Genomic DNA, 21,850 nt, shown 5'->3' on the forward strand with positions numbered 1-21,850 from the left:
TAGACTGATCCATTCATGAGGGAATTGATTGCAAGGAAGGACTCAGACAGTGGAATCATATAGTGGGTGGGGGTGGGGGTTAGTTAGGTTTGCTTTGTTATAGATAGCATCCATCTTGTTTTTTCCATATATATTATTTCATTTGGCCAAACCACTATACACACAATACATGCCCCCTGTTGTGCCATTGTGTTCAGTCAGTTTGTTCAGTTAACACTTTCCTGTTCTGTTGTTGTTGTTATGAACAGATTGAAATTGTATTGACTTTTTTATAGGCCTAGTTTTTTCAGTTTTGGCTGTTTTGTACTCATTTGGGGATATAAAATCCTGATTTTGACTATAAAATCCTGTTTCTTCATTGCCTTACTGCTTGGACCCTGACAGCACTGATTATAATATCCCATTTTGTGCAAAAAATTTTGTGTAAAAGTGGTATGTGCTGTAAATAAATGCATACTCAGCTACGATCGTGTATAAGTTAACAACATGTTTCATCCACTTTGACCCCGCCCCCTGAAGGGGTGGCGAGGGTACTGTTTTTGGTTTGGTTTGTTTCTTTGTTTGTTAACACTCTAGCAGCAAAACTTTGGGTTGTATTCATACCAAATTGGGTTTATATATTGGCAGTTACTCAGAATATATGTCATTACATTTTGGGAAAAGTAGGTCGAAGTTAAAATGTTTTATGAATTTTTTAAAGTCTTTTTTTTCTCCCCCATTTACTTATAATGGGTGAAATTTCAAATTTCTGTAGTAGCAAAACTATTGGTTGTATTCATACCAAATTGGGTTTATATATTGGCAGTGACTCAGAATATATGTCATTATATTTTGGGAAAAGTAGGTCAAAGTTAAAATTTTTCATGAATTTTTTTAAGTCCCCCCCTTATTTACTTATAATGGGTGAAATTTCAAATGTCTGTAGCAGCAAACCTATTGGTTGTATTCATACCAAATTGTGTTTATATATTGCCAGTGACTCAGAATATATGTTATTACATTTTGGGAAAAGTAGGTCGAAGTTAAAATTTTTTATGAATTTTTTTAAGTCTTTTTTTTCTCCCCCATTTACTTATAATGGGTGAAATTTCAAATTTCTGTAGTAGCAAAACTATTGGTTGTATTCATACCAAATTGGGTTTATATATTGACAGTGACTCAGAATATATGTCATTATATTTTGGGAAAAGTAGGTCAAAGTTAAAATTTTTCATGAATTTTTTTAAGTCCCCCCCTTATTTACTTATAATGGGTGAAATTTCAAATGTCTGTAGCAGCAAAACCATTGGTTGAATTCATACCAAATTGAGTTTATATATTGCCAGTGACCCAGAATAGATGTCATTACATCTTGGTAAAAGTAGGTCAAAGTTTCAATTTTTTAGGAATTTTTAAAATATCCCCCCCCCCCCCCCCCCCCCCGATTTATTTACAATGGGCAAAATTTCACATGTCTGTAGCAGCAAACCTATTGGTTGTATTCATACCAAATTGTGTTTATATATTGCCAGTGACTCAGAATATATGTTATTACATTTTGGGAAAAGTAGGTTGAAGTTAAAATTTTTTATGAATTTTTTTAAGTCTTTTTTTTCTCCCCCATTTACTTATAATGGGTGAAATTTCAAATTTCTGTAGTAGCAAAACTATTGGTTGTATTCATACCAAATTGGGTTTATATATTGGCAGTGACTCAGAATATATGTCATTATATTTTGGGAAAAGTAGGTCAAAGTTAAAATTTTTCATGAATTTTTTTAAGTCCCCCCCTTATTTACTTATAATGGGTGAAATTTCAAATGTCTGTAGCAGCAAAACCATTGGTTGAATTCATACCAAATTGAGTTTATATATTGCCAGTGACCCAGAATAGATGTCATTACATCTTGGTAAAAGTAGGTCAAAGTTTCAATTTTTTATTAAGTTTTTAAATGTTCTTTCCCCCCATTTATTTACAATGGACAAAATTTCAAATGTCTGTAGCAGCAGAACTATTGGTTGTATTCATACCAAATTGGATTTATATATTGGTAGTGACTCAGAATATATGTTATTACATTTTGGAAAAAGTAGTTCAAAGTTAGAAATTTTCATGAATTTTTTTTAGGTATCCCCCCCCATTTACTTATAATGGGTGAAATTTCAAATGTCTGTAGCAGCAAAACTATTGGTTGAATTCATACCAAATTGAGTTTATATATTGCCAGTGACCCAGAATAGATGTCAGTACATTTTGCTAAAAGTAGGTCAAAGTTTCAATTTTTTAGGAATTTTTAAAATATTCCCCCCCTCCCCATTTACTTACAATGGGCAAAATTTCCCATGTCTGTAGCAGCAAACCTATTGGTTGTATTCATACCAAATCGAGTTTATAGGTTGCCAGTGACCCAGAATAGATGTGGTTACATTTTGAGGAAAAGTAGGTCAAAGTTCAATTTTTTTTTTATTAATTTTTAAAATCTTTTTTCTCCCATTTACTTATAATGGGTGAAATTTCTAATGTCTATAAAAACATTAATTTTGTTTCACTTTACTTCAAACTTGGCACATATATATAGAGGCAGTTGATATGTTGACATCACCACATGCATAGACATGATGACATCAGCTGGATCCATGCCAAAATAAGCTACAATACGTGCAAGGGGCGGGGTTTGTTATGACTGGCACCACTTGTTTTCTTCGTTTTCAATTAAAGAAATAATGTGACTGCAGTTTGTAAAATCCAGTATAAATGTTAAGCTCTTACTACCTAACATAGATCATGTAAGACAACTCATAAAACACGCATGACGGTTGAAGTTGTTGTATTGATATTTAAGGTGTACCGATAGTCACAGCATTAACAGGTAAGAAAACATTCCACCTTAAAAGCTGAGCCACAAGGTGAATTAAATTTGCACAGAAATGTTACAGAGCCAGTCTGTTAAACTTGAAATAAAAGCCGACGCTTTGTTTTAGGCTACAGAGCAGCTTGTTTATTTGCATACAGAACAGGGAAGTGAGATGCGATCACACATCCCAGATCACGCCAAACACAGGTGGGAACACCGTTTAAAGCCAAGCGTGAACAAACACAGTTCGATCGGCCCACTTAAGACCGGATCGTTCAGGACACATGTTAATGCCAGGTCTGAACGGGGGCTCAGACTGTGTTTTTAGTGCCTTATTGTGTCTTTTTTCTTGGCGATAAATCACACGTCGAGCAAAGTCAAAAGCCTAAATATAAATAAAGATGACAGCTAATGCGAATCTTAATCTCGCTAAATAAAATATAATAGCAATATTTTAGATAACTGCTCAAAATGTTAAAGGGGACATGATTTTACTGTGTTATGTAGCCAAGAAAAATCCTTCTGGAAGGAGATTAGAAAAGCAGTACAAAGGATCATTTCTAAAGATATTATAATGCATCTACACCACAAATACCAAAGGGGACAAATTGTGATTAATATGTGTTCAGTACATGTCCAAAATACTGATCACGATGGGTTGGAAACAGTCACAGTAAACAGCAGGTTGGGCAAATGCTAAGAACTTTACAAACATTTACAATTAAATCACTGTCATTGTTAAATGTGGAAGATGAGGATCCAGGTCCACACATAACACCTAAAGTGAAATGAGTAACCCTGCTTTCTGCTATTAACATGTTTATTAGAACTACACTGCACAAATCAACATCTTACCAAGTGTATTTTTCTCATTTCTGGTAAAATATCTCATCCCACTTAAAATAAGACATAATCACCTAAAGACTAACTTTTCAGTGAGATATAAGAACTTATTTTTAGACTATAGATCTTGAAAATCTTATTTCAAGAAATCTTACCAAGATAATTTTCATTTGTTCCATTGGCAGATTTTTATTCTTGAATTAAGCAAAAAAAATAAATAAATAAAAATTAAAAAAAAATGTGCCAATGGAATAAGTGAAAATTATTTTGGTAAGATTTCTTGAAATAAGATTTTCAAGATCTGTTGTCTAAAAATAAGTTCTTATATGTCACTGAAAAGTTACTGTTTAGGTGATTATGTCTTATTTTAAGTGTGATGAGATATTTTGACTAGAAATGAGAAAAATACACTTGGTAAGATTTAGATTTTTACAGTGTATATTATTTTCTTGTTCTCATTTTAGGTGTATTTTCCTATTAAATTCAGAAAAAAAAGAGGAATGAAAATAGTTTAATATACTAAAAAATAGGACCAATGGCCCTGTAGCTTACCGGTCAAATGAAAAGCTTTGGGAAATGTATCCAGATGCCATTTATTATCACCCAGTTCTGTGTATTTATTCTATTACAGAAATAGCCCATGTTTTGGTCATATTCCAGTCAGATCTGTAAAAATTCAAATTCCAACTTGATATCATTGATACTTACTGAGTTATTGGATCAATCCACTTCCTATCTCTTATAATGGGAAAATTTGTCAAAGTTGCACCAAATCCAGAATCAGATCCAGATCCAAATAATTTCACTAACTTTTGTTGACATCATCATAAAGAAGCTGTATACCAAGTTTGAAGTCAATCAGAACTGTAGTTTTGGAGAAGACGATTAAAATTTTTTCCCCATAAGAGCCCATGTTAAATTTTCCATAAGTTCCCGGATCCAGAAGAAGATCCTGATCAGCATGTGGACATTATGTTTTGGTCATCTCCTCATCAGGGCTGGACTGGAGAAATTTACACTGGATATCATTTATATTTACTGAGTTATTGCATCGATCCACTTCCTATGTCCTATAATGGGGAAATTTTTCAAAGTGGCACCAAATCCAGAATCAGATCCAGATCCAAATAATTTCTCTAACTTTTGTTGACATCATCATAAAGAAGCTGTATACCAAGTTTGAAGTCAATCAGAATCGTAGTTTCGGAGAAGAAGATGATTGAAAGTTCTGTAACAGACAACAGACAATGATGACAGACGACAGATGACAGACGACAGACGACAATAGCTTACGGCCTGTTGGCCAGTAAGCTAAAAATAATATATAAAAACAGATGACCTGACACAGTTTAACGCCTCTGTGGAAAAGTGAAACTATTTCTCTGAGCTTCCCTGTCAAACCATGGAGTTGAGGAGACAAACGTGGGAAGCAATCTGTAATTACAGCTGTCAATCACATATTTAACCATCCTACCTGTCTGAAAACACCTGCAATTAGCCACAGTCTCCTTCATGGGGGTACATAAGTGCCTAGAAGTGGGTCAAAGTCTTGTTTTGTCTCAGACCAGTTGAATAACAATACACTGAAAGTTAATTATATGATCAGTATGTAATATATCTTGATATGGTTTTTGTTAAAAATTAGGGATGTCCCAATCAGATCGGACTTAGTAGAGATCAGGCTGATCCGGGCCTGGTTCTAGTGAGAGCAAGAGGGGTCAATGCCGCCTTAAACAAACATCCTGTCCCCTCAAATTAAAGTTTCTGAAGGTAGGGAAAAGGAAAACGAGATACACAACAGTGGGAGACTTAAAGCCTCCAGAGTCGGGCGTACTGGACTCCTTGGACGTCCGTACGTACATGAGGTGGACTCAGTGCATACCCAAAGCAGACGTCTGCCGGATATGTCTGCGCAAAGCTCAGCTTTTACGACCACCTGGCGTACTCTGTGTCACACAATGTAGAACAGGGGCGTCAAACTCATTCTAGTTCAGGGGCCACATTCACCTCAAAATGCTCTCAAGTGGGCCAGACCAGTAAAATAATACCAGTGAAAAAAGTAAAATTACATTATGCTTACATCTACAACGTTTCCTTAAAAATTTGAATAACATGAACAACTCGAAATGTCTTAAGAAAAGCAAGCGCAATTTTAACAATATTCTGCCTCAGTTTATAATTTACACATGTGCATTACAACTTACATTACAATTACAACTACAAATACACAAAACATATAGTACCAGGTATAATACTGGTAAAATTGCATTCACTTCTCTTAAGGCATTTTAGGTTGTTCATATTTGTTCAGGTTATTAACATTTTTTGTAAAAGGATAGTTTGTAAATGTAAACATTTTCATGTAATTTTACTTTTTTTCCATTAAAACAAAGATAAAATCAGCAGTTGTCATTTATTGGTTGTTATGATATTTTATTGATCTGACCCAGTTGAGATCTAACTGGTCTGTATGTGGAACCTGAATTAAAATCATGTTGTCATCCTTGATTGTTAATATCTTCAGTGTAATTTTTGCATTTCACTAATTCATCCTACAGGCCGGATTGGACCCTTTGGCCCCCGGGCCGCATGTTTGACATCTGTGATGTAGAGTGATGTAAATGTAGGAAATTGGTACGCTCGACTATGAGACCTCAAATGTCGAGGACAGTGTGGGCGGAGTCCATGCCATACAGTGTGCCTCATTCTGTGGGAGCCTTTAGACCAGGGGTGTCAAACTCTGGTCCTCGAGGGCCGATATCCTGCATGATTTAGATATTTCCCTCTTCCATCACACCTGGAAGCCATTACATCATAATCAGGCTTCTGCAGAGCTGGATGATGAGCTGATCATTAATTGAACCAGGTGTGGCTGGAAGAGGGAAATATGTAAAACATGCAGGATACCGGCCCTCGAGGACTGGAGTTTGACACCCCTGCTTCAGAGGAATTAGTAAAGCGTCCATAAGTTTCACTTTCACTTTGTTCGGTCATATGGTCTGCATGTACTCATTATGAGGTACATACGGAACACCACCCCCATCCCGCCCTCCCTGTATAATCCCTGGATGGACCTGTCCATAGACGCGATATAGCAGTGGTGGCAAACATCCGGCCAGTGGCAAAATCTGGCATGCCAAAGGTTCTATTTTGGCCCACAGTATGAATTTGGAAAGTGTAAAAACTTGTTTGAGTTCAGGTTCCACATTCAGCCCAATCGTGATTTCAAGTAAAACTAGAAAAGCACACAGACCTCCGCCAAGGCAGATCAGTCCCCCCCCTGCCACCATCACCACCAAAATTTAATGATCTGTTCCTTGTGCTGGTATCAACATTTCCTGAAAATTTCATCCAAATCCGTCCATAACTTTTTGAGTTATCTCACTAACAGACAGACGAACAAACAAAAAAATCTGCCCCCCCTCCCCCAATCACCACCAAAATTTAATCATTTGTTCTTTGTGCCAGTCTCAACATTTCCTGAAAATTTCATGAAAATCCATCCATAACTTTTTGAGTTATCTTGCTAAAAGACAAACCTCGATGAAAACATAACCTCTGCTGTTACACTTGGCAGAGGTAATAACAGCATAATAACCTATAAATAATGACTCTAAATTTAAATCAAAATTTCATAGTAAAAAGTATCAGTATCACATTGGTATCGGCAAAACTAATCATAAAAAAAGTCGGATCGGAAGCAAAAAAATACAGATCGAGACATCACTATTAAAAAAAAGGTCTTGAACAGTGCTAGCCAACGCTTGAGTGAAAAATGCTCCAACTGTCGCAACAAAACATTCATAATAACAAGAAAACAAATACAAGGAGGTCATTTATGTATGCTCTATATGTCCTTGTAGACCTTCCACCAACACTATCTGTCAGTAATAGGACTTTTTGTCTGTATTGCACAGACCTTTCCAGTCCCAATCTTTTCTCCGTAGCTTGTTTACCTTTACATTAGTTGTTTTAGTTATCATTATTGGATTTGTGGTTCCAAATATGCTAACAAATCTCATACTGTGACTGTTATTCTGTGCCTCTTGACACTGTCAGTCCTGTCCTCTCTCCATCCATCCATCCACCCTCTAATAGGTCTGGCATTCTCATCCTCCCTTCTCCACATCTCTACCTGCTGTCTCCAGCCTCCTGTCCTTTCCTCTAATATGGTTGACATTTTTTACCCTCTACTCCCTCCATCTCTCCTGTCTGACTCCAGCTAAAGTGCTGCCTGGAGGGTCCTTTCGTGGGTTGCAGAATTATGGCGCTCAGGTCCAAGGCCACAGGTTAAGTGCACTCTGAACAGAGGAAAAGTGACAGGAGGACTGAGCTCTACCTTTGTGCACGTAGGAGGACGGGGGTTTATGTAAGATGGAGCCGAACGGGGTATTGTCAGACATTAAGTAATGATCTGAGACAAATGAATATGTAGCAGCCAAAGATGTCCTGCACTAGCTTCTTTATGCGATCACAAAGTGTCCATGGTTGTTAAATATGTAGGTGTGTGGTTTTGTAACAGTATTTTTTTTTTCCCCCTGACAGTACAAACTGATGTAAAACTTTTCATGTGGCGTTCTCCCGGCAGGATTGTTGATGTCAGGTAGAAATATGCAGATGTTCAAATTAAACAGTAAATATTTACAAGTAAAATACAGGTTTTTAATAGAGGGTATGCACGTGATGTCACCGCTAGCACAAGTCACCACGGTTACACCCACTGAGTGGCAGAAGGAGGGAGATGAGTGGTAGCATTGGCTTCAATACTGTCTAAAATTAAGAATATTTCATAAAAAATGGGGAAGAGCTGCTGTGCAATTGATTGTATTGTGGTGTCAAAAACCAGTATTTTAATCAAAGTATTCATTTTATATTCAAAGTATTCATTTTATATTCAAAAGTATTCATTTTATAATCAAGGTATTCATTTTATAATCAAAAGTATTCATTTTATATTCAAAAGTATTCATTATATAATCAAAAGTATTCATTTGCATGCCAAAAGTTAAATTTCAGTATAATGTGATGGTTGTAACAGAGTAGTTGACTTTTTTTCCTGGGCGACCCACAAAAGAACGAAAACGTGTAGCCATCGAAGGAACATGTGAATTTATGCAAAGTTACAAAACGGGGCGGGCAGAAAGAACATGTGAGCTCATGGAAAGTTCCGGAAAACGTGGTGTGCAAAAGAAGTACACGTGAGTGGAAATTTTTGAACATTCTGGGAAGTACCTTACAATTTCCGAGAAAAAGTTACATATATACTTTATATATGGTAATTAAATACTGGGAATTAGTTGCATATGTATATGTTCTGACCAAACCTGACCGGCACCAAAAAAACCTCACCCTATCGGGGACAAGCTGAAAAGGGGGGTTTCCAGTGTGACTACATTAATGTTCAAAATATGGTAAAAAAAAAAATGGGTATGGTTTGTAGCTAAGCCCAACCTACTTTTGATGATATAAAAGTGGTCTCCCAGAGCAAAAAGTCAGTTGTTTCTGCAGATGTCAACTCAGTGTTTATTTTGTGTATGAAGAAACACTTTCTGCCGCTCGAATTCTGCTCAATCTCTGAGTTTGTCTTTGTCTCTGTGTGACTGGTACTCGACAAAGTTCCACTACATAGATGGGAGTATAGAGACATAAATACAACTGGGGAAGACCATCAAAGAGACCAGAGATGTCTCCCACTTATGGTTGTAAATTTTGCACGACAGTATGAACAGGTTTGAAAAGCAGTCGGAGCTATCGTTTTACAGACAACGAAAGACAAAGAAAAGAGAAGTAGATGGATCCACAAATCCAGGAAACCAAACCTAGATCTGTGGATCCTGTTTGGTGTCAGCTAACATTAATTACCTCCGCCCAGGAGGTTATGTTTTTGCCAGGGTTTGTTTGTTTGTCTGTCTGTCTGTTTGTCTGTCCGTTAGTGTGCAACATAACTCAAAAACTTATGGACCGATTTTGATGAAATTTTCAGGGTTTGTTGGAAATGGGATAAGGAAGAAATGATTAAATTTTGGTGGTGATCGGGGGTGGGGGGGCCCACGGGGGGGGCGCAGAACAGAAAATTTCATCAAAATCTGTCCATAACTTTTTGAGTTATGTTGCACACTAACGGACAGACAAACAAACCCTGGCAAAAACATAACCTCCTTGGCGTGGGGGGGCCCACGGGGGGGGCCACTGATCAGCCTTGGCGGAGGTCTGCGCTCTCCGAGTGCTTCTAGTTTATGCTGTATTTTTGGGTCAAATCAGACCTTAAATTATGTATTTTTTTGGCTAACGTTACTTCTTAGTAAAGCTCTTGGTTTCATGATCAGATCTTTCCTGGTTTTTGTCTTCATTTTGTGATTCTGAACCTTGTGCTCCTACATGATTAGTAAACTAACTGAAACTGAGGCTAACCTAGTTTTTCAAATACGGGGGAACTGGAGAATAAAGGTACGACAGAGTATTAGGACCACATGAGAAAATAAAAACACTTGTCACTACGAGTATAAAGTCATAAAATATCGATATAAAACCTGTAATTTTATGATAATAAAGTCGAATACAAAAATAATCACAATGTTATGAGAACAAAGTTGTAATTATAAAAAAAACCCTCATAATTTAACAAAAATGTCATTCATTTATGAGATTAAAGTCGCCATATTCCGACAATAAAGCCATAATATTCCAAGAATGATGTTGAAATTTAAAAACAGGTGGTAAAAATATCCTAATTTACCAAAATACAGTCGTACCCTGCTGGTCCACAGCAGTAGTATCTGTGTTGTATCAAGTATTTGATATTAATTCTACTTAAATCTCCTCAGTCCCAGTAGATCCTGCATATATTCACTGGGGTCAGTCCACGGTCTACTGTAAATGCACTTTGGATCTGCTGGTTCTGGGCCCTAGTTTTGGACCCTGGTTGTCAGTGATGATGAAACCATGTATATTTGTTTCAGATAGAAATAGTGCTGACCCCCCCACCCTGGATCAGGTCAGGATACTTCATTTGTGTCCACATGTCAGTGTTCATGGACGACTTGTTCTTTGGTAGCTCGTACAGATCCATGTCCAGTCCAATTGTCCTTCATTTAATTTCATATTTCACATTTTTCTGGTCTCGCTGTGTTTACTGCTATACTCTGTCATGTTGAGCAGGTTGGTTTTTGCCACTCAGTCTGATTTAGAGGGGCGTGGCCTGGGGGGGAAGTGACGTACGTATGTGCATACCCTCTATACAGCTGTTTTATTCAAAGACATGTCACGTGTCTCGTTACTTTCATAAAGCTTCCTGTACTGTCTTCAACACCACCTTATTGTCTACCTGCAAAACACCCCCCCCCACCCCACCCCAAAAACAAAAAAAGTACTAGACTGAATTTATTTTATGGATATAAAATCTGTGCACTTTTCCTTATTTTTTTGTGTAAGTGGCTGAATGTGTCAGAGTTTAATAATATAACTTTTAGAGTCTGGATTTTGGATTTGCGGTTTAATTTTGGTTTATAATAATAATAATAATAATAATAACAATAATAATAATGCATTTTATTTATAGGCGCCTTTCTTGGCACTCAAGGACACCATACAGTAAAACAGGAGAGTATAAAACAAGCAAGTGCAAACACGTTAATTTGGACCAAAAATATTGCAATAACTAGTTTTGTTGACACATTACCTGACTACATGGAGCTGGAGTTGCTCATGAGTTTAGATGACATTATGACTTTTCCGCCTGCTTTCACAACACAGTCAGTGTGCTGGCAACCCTTCTGTTAGTCCAGATGTTTAGCTCCCTCATGCTGGTTTGGTAAATGTGACAACCAAACTAAATTTGAGACTAATCCAGCTCTTAGGCTCAAGGGCACCAAACCAAAAGAGTGTATTATACTACTTAATCAACAAGACAAAAACACTATTGCTACACTGACAACGTTGCCTGTAGTATTTCATCTTTCTGTTGATTCTGTTTCTGCATTGGTTCCATTGGAGTACTGAGTTACAATCGCTTTATGCCAGGGGTGTCAAACTCATTTTAGTTCAGGGGCCACATACAGCCTAATATGATATAAAGTGGGCCAGACCGGTAAAATAATACAAATAATAGAATAAGAACTGATAAATAATGTCAACTCCAATGTTTTCTCTATGTTTTTGAGCGAAAAAAGCAAAATTCCTTAATGAAAAGGTTTACATGTACGAACTGCACTTGAACATAACATCAACAAATATGAACAACCTGAAAATTCTTACGACAAATAATTGCAATTTTAACAATATTATGCCTCAGTTTATCATTTATAAATGTGCATCACAACTTACAGATCACAGTGGATTTACAAATAGACACAACCTTGAGTAACAGGCAGAATATTGTTAAAATTCCACATACTTAAGATATTTTTCTTCAGGTTATTCACATTTTTTGTAAAAGGCTAGTCTGTAAATGTAAATATTTGTGTAATTTTACTGTTTTTACACTAAAACAATGGAGAAAAAATGGTTTTCATTATTTATAGGTTATTATGATAGTATTTTACTGGTCTGACCCACTTTAGACTGAACCGACCAAAAATGATTTTAACATCCTTGATTGTTCATATCTTTAGTGTAATTTTTGCGTTTCACAAGTTCATTCCACGGGCCGGTTTTGGCCCCCGGGCCGCATGTTTGACACCTGTGCTTTATGCCATAAGTGTTCAATTTTTTGACATGCAGAAATGACGTAATACACACACACACACACACACACACACACACACACACACACACACACACACACTGTACATAAAAAATGCTGAACCATAGGTCAAAGCCTGCTGGCTCTGCAACAGTGAAGCAACATGAGCTAAACACCCACAAAGCATCATGGGACCACGATGATGTGGGCGTATTGATTTCTTTGTAGGAGTGGGGCAGAGGGGTGGAGCTAAAACTGGAACTGCAGTAGATGACAGATACCCTGTGAGTGGTTTCTAAACGTGGATGCACGGGTGGAGTGAGTGTATCGGAGCAGGGGGGTATATAACAGCTGAACTGAACAAGAGAGGGGGGAGATAAAAAAAAAATTAAAAAAAAAAAGGCAGGGGATGGGTGGGACTGGTCTCACAGCAGCCACACCTCACCATGGAAACGGTTGCTTAGTGATGGTGTGAGGTTAGCCAATAGAAGGGCTGCCACCTGAATTTTAAATCAGGGCTTCTCACCTGGAGTTTGGCTGTTAAAGGCGTGTGTATGAAAGGATTTATCTTAAAGTGAAAGCGTTGAACATGTTATATAAAGGGCAGATCGTTTATATAACACCATCAGCGAGTAACATTTTGACTTGTAGTTTCTAGGGAGGAACTCAAAAAACCAACTGGGAGCATTTATCTCAAACCTTGTTTCACACTAAAGACATGTTCAATGAGCCCTAACCTCTTGCATACATAAATTATCTACATTTGCTGGGCTGTTATTATACTTGTTAAATTGCCTGTCATACCTAAATGTTTTCTCTTCCACACTGTGGGGATGAATACAGGGGTGTGCAAAAATATTAGGACACTTGTCAAATCTTAAGAAACTGGTGGTTTATTTGTTCCCAGAGCTTGAATTTCACTTTTTTGCCATTGCAAAAGGTAAAGGCAAAGGTTATTTATTAGTTACAGTGGTGTGGAAAAATATTAGAACACTTGTCAGATCTTAAGAAATTGGTGAGTTTTTTTTTTTTTCCCCAGAGCCTGACTTTTGTTGTGCTGTGTTGATATTAAAAATGAAGCATAATGTGGCAATCGGGGAATTTCAAACTTGTACTATGATAAAGCTTTGACATTAAATATCTGAAAATTAAATAAATATACAGTGGTGTGCAAAAATATTAGAACACTTGTCAAATCTTAAGAAATGGTTTGTTTTTTTCCCCAGAGCCTGAATTTCACTTTTTTGCCATTGCAAAAGGTAAAGGCAAAGGTACTCAGAATATTTCACCTCCAAATGTAGCAGTCCAGTCCTTTTTTTTTTTTTTTGTTTAATACATTTTACTCTAATATTTAGTGTGGCGTTATGTGAGTTTAGTAGTGATATGAACAATCCTTTCAGTTCAGGTACCACATTCAGACCAATTCAATCTCAAGTGGGCAGGATTCAGTAAAACACTATCATAATAACATATAAATAATGACAACTCCAAATTTCTCTCTTTGTAAAGGTAAATATTTTCATGTATTTACACTAAAACAAAGTAGAATTTTGCAAAAAAATGTGAAGAACCTGAAAAATATGAACAACCTCAAATGTCTTAAGAGAAATAAGTCCAATTTTAATAATGTTCTGCCTGTTATTAAATGTTTTGTGTATTTGGAAGTAATAATGTACATGTGTAAATGATAAACTGAGGCATAATATCGTTAAAATCACACTTATTTGTTCAGTTTGTTCATGTTATTCACAGCTTTTGACAGGATAGTTTGTAGATGTAAACCTTTTTATAATGTAAATTTACTTTTTTTGCTCTAAAACAGATAAAAGTTTGGAGTTGACCTTATTTATATATTATTATATTATTTTACTGGTTCGACCCACTTCAGATCAAATTTAGCTGAATGTGGCCCCTGAACTAAAATGAGTTTGACACCCCTGTTTTAGAGCAAAAAAAGTAAATTTAATTATAAAAAGGTTTATATCTACAAACTATCCTTTCAAAAGATGTAAATAACATGAACAAACTGAAAAAAATAAGTGTGATTTTAATGATATTATGCCTCAGTTTATCATTTACACATGTACATTATAACTTACAAATACACAAAGCATTTAATAACAGGCAGAACATTATTAAAATTGGACTTGTTTCTCTTAAGACATTTGAGGTTGTTCATATTTTTTCAGGTTCTTCACATTTTTTGCAAAATTCTACTTTGTTTTAGTGTAAATACATGAAAATATTTACATTTACAAAGAGAAAAATTTGGAGTTGTCATTATTTATGTGTTATTATGATAGTATTTTACTGAATCCTGCCCACTTGAGATTGAATTGGTCTGAATGTGGAACCTGAACTAAAAGGATTGTTCATATCTTCGTGTAATTTTTGCATTTTTACACAAATTCATTCCAAGGGCCGGACTGGACCCTTTGGCGGGCTGGATTTGGCCCCCGGGCCGCATGTTTGACACCTGTGCTCTAAAACAGAGAGAAAAGTTTGGAGTTGACCTTATTTATATATTATAATGTTATTATTTTACTGATTCGGCCCACTTCAGATCAAATTTAGCTGAATTTGGCCCCTGAACTAAAATGAGTTGACAGCCCTGCCTTAGAGTTTCCTTAGATTGTTGCAAAGGGGGGGGGGCACACTAAATATGAGAGTAAAATGTAAAAAAAAAAAAAGGACTGGACTGATAAATTTGTAGGTGAAATATTCTCAGTACCTTTGCCTTTACCTTTTGTACTGGCAAAAAAAGTGAAATTCAGGCTCTGGGAACAAATAAACCACCAGTTTCTTAAGATTTGACAAGTGTTCTAATATTTTACACACCACTGTGACTCTATTCAATCCAGCTGCCATAAAAAGAACCGCATACGTCTGGACTGTATCAAGTGTGGACGATGACGGACTCACCTGGCAGAAGACAGGTTTGTAGGTTTCAGAGAAGAGCTGGGTCAGTTCCTCGGAGTCACAGAGGTCCAGGGGCAGCCGGTCCACGCACAGACACTTGGAGTGAAGGTTCTCCTCTTGGCTCAGCTGGTTGACATCCATCCACTGCACCATCAATGAGCGATCGCCCTACACCGGCAGAGTCAGACTTTAAACACTGTACCGTTTTATTGAAGAGTGAAAAAAAAAAAATGCAGTAGGTGTTACACCGGGTCAAGAAACACAAAAGGTAGATGTGAATAAAGGAATCAGGTGCTCATGAAGGACAAGGTTGGAATGTATGAAAAGCAAAAAGGGAAAAAAGGACAGTTACTAAAATCAGCAATGCTCTGGCACCATAGGGCAAAAAAGAAGCCCGTCCACTACTCTTTTATATTTAATTTATTATTTGATTTTTTTGTTTTTAATTTAGGTTTAAAATGAAGCACAAATTTTTGTTTTATTTAGATTTTAATTTTTATTATTTTTGCTTATTTATTTCTTCTTTTTTCTTCTGATGTATAAAAATCATCCCTGTGTGCTGTACCTGTAAGTTTATACAGGGTGGGGAAGCAAAATTTACAATGAACATTTAGTTCTTTTTTCTCAGCGGGCACTACGTCAATTGTTTTGAAACCAAACGTATATTGATGTCATAATCATACCTAACACTATTATCCATACCTTTTCAGAAACTTTTGCCCATATGAGTAATCAGGAAAGCAAACGTCAAAGAGTGTGTGATTTGCTGAATGCACTCGTCACACCAAAGGAGATTTCAAAAAGAGTTGGAGTGTCCATAAAGACTGTTTATAATGGAAAGAAGAGAATGACTATGAGCAAAACTATTACGAGAAAGTCTGGAAGGTACTATTAAAGAAGAATGGGAGAAGTTGTCACCCGAATATTTAAGGAACATTTGCGCAAGTTTCAGGAAGCGTGTGAAGGCAGTTATTGAGAAAGAAGGAGGACACATAGAATAAAAACGTTTTCTATTATGTACATTTTCTTGTGGCAAATAAATTCTCATGACTTTCAATAAACTAATTGATCATACACTGTCTTTCAATCCCTGCCTCAAAATATTGTAAATTTTGCTTCCCCACCCTGTACATTTATGTGTGTTCCTTCTGGAAAATGTGCCTTATCTTACTGTAACAAATCTTTAAAAAAAAAATAAAATAAAATGAAGCGCTTGTATTTGTATTATAGCTCGCAAATGACTCTAGGTAATCAAAATACAAAATAAAAGTCCTTTCTTACAGCAGGGATGGTCACACTTTTTCAGCTTTTGAGCTACTTTTAAAGTAACCAAGTCAAAACAGAGTATACTTTATGTACGCAATATGTAGGAGTGTAATGGTACAGAAAAATTTCAGTTCAGTACATTTTCGGTATGTTTTTGGTACAGTGAAGGAGACCAGTGAAGGGGGGGGGGGGGGGGGGGGGGGGGGGGGGGTGGGGGGGTAATGATCCGTAACTACCTGTGCAACAGGATATTTCTACAAAATATTATTCAGTCATTTGTGCATTTCCAGGCACTCCACATGCTATGTATTTTTGTACTTTTGAATCTTCAATGTTCATTTATGGCAAAAACTGTAATTTACTGACTGTTTTTGAATGCCTCACAGTATTCCCTGAGGTGCTGTGAATGTGACCTCACAGTAACACCACAGCAGAGGCATGGTGAACGAGAAGAGAAGCAGGTTTATTTGATTTTGCCAACTTGAGTTAAAAAATAAAAACCTTTTTGCTATAAAGGAACCTGTGGACTCTTTTGTGCCACAAAGCTGCAACAAAGCTGTTTTTGTTTGTTTATTTGGTTGTGTTGGTTTTAATTTGATCTTGGAGTATTGTTATTATTGTTAATGTTGTTTTGTTTGACTATTGTGTTTTCTTAAGAAGGAAGTATAAGGGTGAATCACATTGATTTTATGTTTGGAAATGGATACTGTATGTTTGTTTGGAATGGGAGGACTCCAGGAAGAGTAGTTGATGTACTGCATCAGCTAATGGGGATCCTAATAAATAAAAAAAAAAAAAAAAAAAAAAACGAAAACCCAAAGTGAAACTTATTATGCTTCGAATGTCCGACCCCGCTTTTGTGCCTTTGTTATACTCTCTGTTGTCATGTTTTGTTGTTTTTTTTTAATGGTGGTGATGAGAATTTGCCGCTTCTGAATGTATATAGAGGAAACTCTGCACATGGGTTCTACATCATTCAAGTGTCAAATGCCAAAGGGTGGACAGATGATAGACATTTACTTATTTATTTATTTATTTATTTTTATGAATGGCAGGCAATTTACCTTTGCGATCTACCAGTTTATCACATTTGACATATTGGGGACCCTTTATCTACAGGGACACCAGCAAATTTCATGTAACAGAGTGGTCATCAGGGTCTAATACAAAAGACATTTTTTAAACCTCAGTGCATGATGGGATGCCAGTCAAGATGATCATGTGACAACAAATGCTTTTAAGTATGGCTGAACAAGTAGCAAACACTGAAGGAAAGGAAATAATTGGTGAAGTGTAGTGGTCAGTGTATCTTTGGTAATTGAATTTTCTTTTCAGAAACAAAAGAGAAACTAGTGGGTAATTAGTTTTTGTTTTAACATAGAAGAATGAAAATTGAATTTCAGGGTGGTTTTCTTTTCAGTGTCAAAACAGATTCACCCAATTTAAAAAACTGATTGATTTTCCTTTTCTCTTTCTAATAACAAAATAGAAAATTACTGCCTGACAGAAATAGGGAAAAAAAAGTCAGAAAATGCCCTTTTTTCATAGTCTTTGACCAGATGTTGTCATTTTCAAGGAAAGAGCACTAATGTCTAGGTCACAAAGATTCTTTTGAACGATGGGTTTGTATGAATCTTCCAGTTTGTACGAAATCTGGACGTCGTAGACATGCTCCCTCCACAAATGTCTATGAACTCCAGATTTTGTACAAACTGGAAAATTCGTACAAACACCTTGAAATTCAATTTTAATTCTTCTATTTTAAAACAAAAATCAACTAACCACTAGTTTTTCTTTTGTTTCTGAAAAAAAAATCCAGTTACCTAAAGACACACTGACCCATAGTCTATTCTGTCAAAATGCATTAGTGGTGGTGTCACTGTAGGTGATAAAGGAAGAGAATTCTGCATCGGATTGCCTCTGCTTTGTTTCTGGTTGTTCTATTGTTTGACTGCTTGCTTTTTGAACACTAATGTGTTTTTTGGTTTTTTCCCCCAATAGTCCTTTTCGCCCTTTTGTATGGTTTTATATTTAGACAATAAATCACATTTGGCCTCTAAAATGCAAAAACACAACATTCATCTTGAACTACATTTGTTTTTCCTAATTTTTTCTCGTTCTCTGAGTCGATCACCAACACAAGGTCAAACCAACTGTTGCACAATGAAAGTTAATTTTGAAGAGTCTAAATGAGATGAAAAATAGTTTGTTTTTCTCATCCTTTTTTTCCCCACAGCCGTTTCATAATTTAGTCTGCTGATAAATTGGAAGTAAACTCTTCTTGAAGCCCCATTTTTACTGATTATTAGTTTCCTTGAACTATGACTGATTACAAGTTTCAGCCTCATATTTATGCAAGTAAACAAGTCAGTTTTCTGAAATTTATTATTTTTCTTACTTTTGTGTTGGTCTGACTGTAATGGGAAAAAAAAAAAAAACACAAATCTTCTCCAACTGTTCTTTCATTTGCCAATTTAATAAAACTATGTAAATCTACAAAATGCTCTGTGAAGTCCAATTCTGTATAATCAAATCTGTAATAATAATCAAGTGAAATTAAGTTACAGTGCGACAAATTATTTTTGTGGTTACTTCCAGATGACATTTCCTCAAACTTTTACCTTTCCTCAGTCATTTATCATTTATTATCATCTGAATTTTTCATTTTTTGGTGAAAAATCAAGGATTTTTCTATAATGAATTCACCGTTCATATATTGTTCATAGAGGCTCAGGGTAAATTCAATTTTACCTTTGCAACACACCTTCTGTACCTTTAATAGGTTTTAATTTTATTTTTTTGTACTTTATAGAACATTTTGAACATTTTAGACAGACTGATGCACAGCGTGAGATACAAAAATATAGAACTAATAGGTTTTATTTTATTTAATATTATTTATTATTATTATTATTATTTATTATTATTATTTATTTATTTATTTATTTTTAATAATCTTTATCTTATTCATTTATTTATTTATGTTGTTTCAGTATGCACATTTTCACCAGTACTTTTGTGTTTTAATTTGTGACATTTGAATGCCCTATGTATTATCTTGTTAATCCGTTCATTTATATGTTTATATTTAAAAAAAAAAAAAAAAAAGTGTACCATTCCTATTTTATATATTGCATTGGTTGATAAGTTTGAGGGAAACGCAATAAAAAAACATGAAAAAAAAAAGTAGATGCTTTTGGTTACAGCAGCTGTTTAGGTCTTTTAGGGTTGACTGAATATTTTTCACAGACTCATGGTAAAGCCACTAAACTTTAAACTAAACTTTAGTGGAAATTATGGATGCTGACTGGTTCAATATGTGGAAGATACACCAAAAATCCACTAGTTCTCGGATCTGGAGGGAGTTTTCCTGGAAAAATCTGGTGTGTTTCTTTATCACACCTAAGAAGAAACATAAGCAGTCAAACAGACAGCAGAAATGTTGGAGGGAATGTGGAGAATTTGATGTAGATCACACATGTTTTTTGGAAATGTGATAAAATAACTATGTTTTGGGAAATGGTGTGTAGAGTAGTAAAACAAATAATTGGGTATGAGATTCCAATGTGCTGTGATGTTCTGTATTTTTGTAACTTATCTGATGGAAATGTAGTGGGAAATGACAAATACTTGGTTAAGATACTTTCAGTGGTTTACAAAAAAGCTAAAGGAACGGGGAAGAACAGAAACACCAACAAAGGACCATGGATCGCAAGTATTGATGGAATATATACAATGGAAAGGGTGACTAAGACTGGCGACTACAGGAAACTCAAATGGACATTAGAGCCCGACCGATTAATCTGCTGCCCCCCCCGTGCTCTGACAAGGATGGACAGCTTCCCCCCGTTCCAAAAATCACGGACCCCCCCCCTTGTCTTATGAAGTATTCACCCCCCACGCACACCCATGTCCATGCACTTCCTGTCTACCTCACAGTTTCATTCTGCAGGCATGCCTGGGTGTTCATAGTGTAGGGGAGACTGGGGACAGTTGTAACACGGGTCTGTTGTAACTCTTGCAATTGCTCCAATCAGGAACAACTTAGGACTCACCTAATTCACTCTGCACATGCTCAGTTTAGTCCTTAGTCCACATAAAAAGTTGTAGTGCCGTGAGGCAGACACATCAAAATTTGTGAGTGAAAACATAATTTTGTGGTAAGTAATATTTTTTGCTCTAATTATTTTTGTGATCGCATAGTTTGCGTTTGAAAGTTGTGTAAATTATATTTGTGAGATAAACAAATATTTATGCAACTGTTTATCCACCTGTCCACAATTATCTAATATAAGATTATTATATCCTGTGTAGATCAGTGTTCTTATTTCATATATCGGCCAATATATCGGTTATCGGCCAATATCGCATATCAGCTGATATATTGGATATCGGCTTTTTTTAGCCCCCAAATATCGGTATTGGCATCAGCCCCAAAAATCCCATATTGGGTCGGGCTGTAATGGACATAAAGTGGAATAAATGGACTGTTTACAGAGCTAAGAATGATGGAAAAACTGGATAAAAATGTGTTGAAATATGTATATAATATGTATAATGTAATGAACAATGTTGGTTTGTTCATTTTTTGTTGTTTTGCCAAATACGTGTAAAAAAAAATTCAATAAAAACTTAAGTGACAAAAAAAAAAAAAAAGAAAACAACCAAACTTTAGCCTCATATTTTTTGGTTTAAATCTGTTTTCTGTCATGTATCATATAATCAAATGTTAAAACTTGTCGTTGACGTACCAGCGGTCGCCCCAGCAGCTCAGAACGGGCCCGGGAAGCAGAGTCCTTCTTCATATATTCAACAAATCCGTATCCTTTGGACTGGCCTGTCAGCTCACTGTACACCAGGAAGGAGCGCTCGATGTTTCCGTAGGAACGCACCAACTCCTCGAACTGCTGGGCGGTGAAGGTGTGGGGCAGGTTGGTGACGCAGAGCAGCGAGTCGGTGGGCTGCAGGGTGACGTTGATCAGCCGACCCCGGACAGTGCTGTGATGGAGGGAGCGGATGGCATCCTGAGCCTGGTCCCCGTTCAGCAAAGTCACAAAGGCTGGAGGAGGGGGACATTATGGAGACAGCGACGAAGGAAGGGGAGGGGTGGGGGGGGGCAGACACAAAGAAAGAGATGCACAGACATAAATGGACAAGGGGGGGGGGGGGGGGGGGGGGATGAGCAGACAGAGACTCACATTGACATTTACATTTAAAACAGACACGTAAAGGAAGGTAAACGACACACGCAAAAGCCGTTCATGGGGGGAAAGCGAAATGAAGTCACGTGAAAAGCAAAAGGAAAATA

At 36.4% G+C, this 21,850-nt stretch overlaps 1 protein-coding gene across 1 annotated transcript in view; it reads right to left on the reverse strand.

Moving 5' to 3' along the window:
• Positions 1-21,850, reverse strand: part of LOC115418290 (ribonucleoprotein PTB-binding 2-like) — a 99,134-nt gene that overhangs the window by 76,125 nt on the left and 1,159 nt on the right. Inside the window, exons 2-3 of the mRNA XM_030132704.1 lie at positions 21,294-21,601; positions 15,280-15,444 (exon numbers count right to left, since the gene is read on the reverse strand). Coding sequence (XP_029988564.1) covers positions 15,280-15,444; positions 21,294-21,601 — 473 coding nt within the window. The remainder of the gene's footprint in view (positions 1-15,279; positions 15,445-21,293; positions 21,602-21,850) is intronic.

The sequence above is a fragment of the Sphaeramia orbicularis genome, chromosome 4 (assembly GCF_902148855.1).
Source record: "Sphaeramia orbicularis chromosome 4, fSphaOr1.1, whole genome shotgun sequence".
Taxonomy (NCBI): Eukaryota; Metazoa; Chordata; class Actinopteri; order Kurtiformes; family Apogonidae; genus Sphaeramia; species Sphaeramia orbicularis.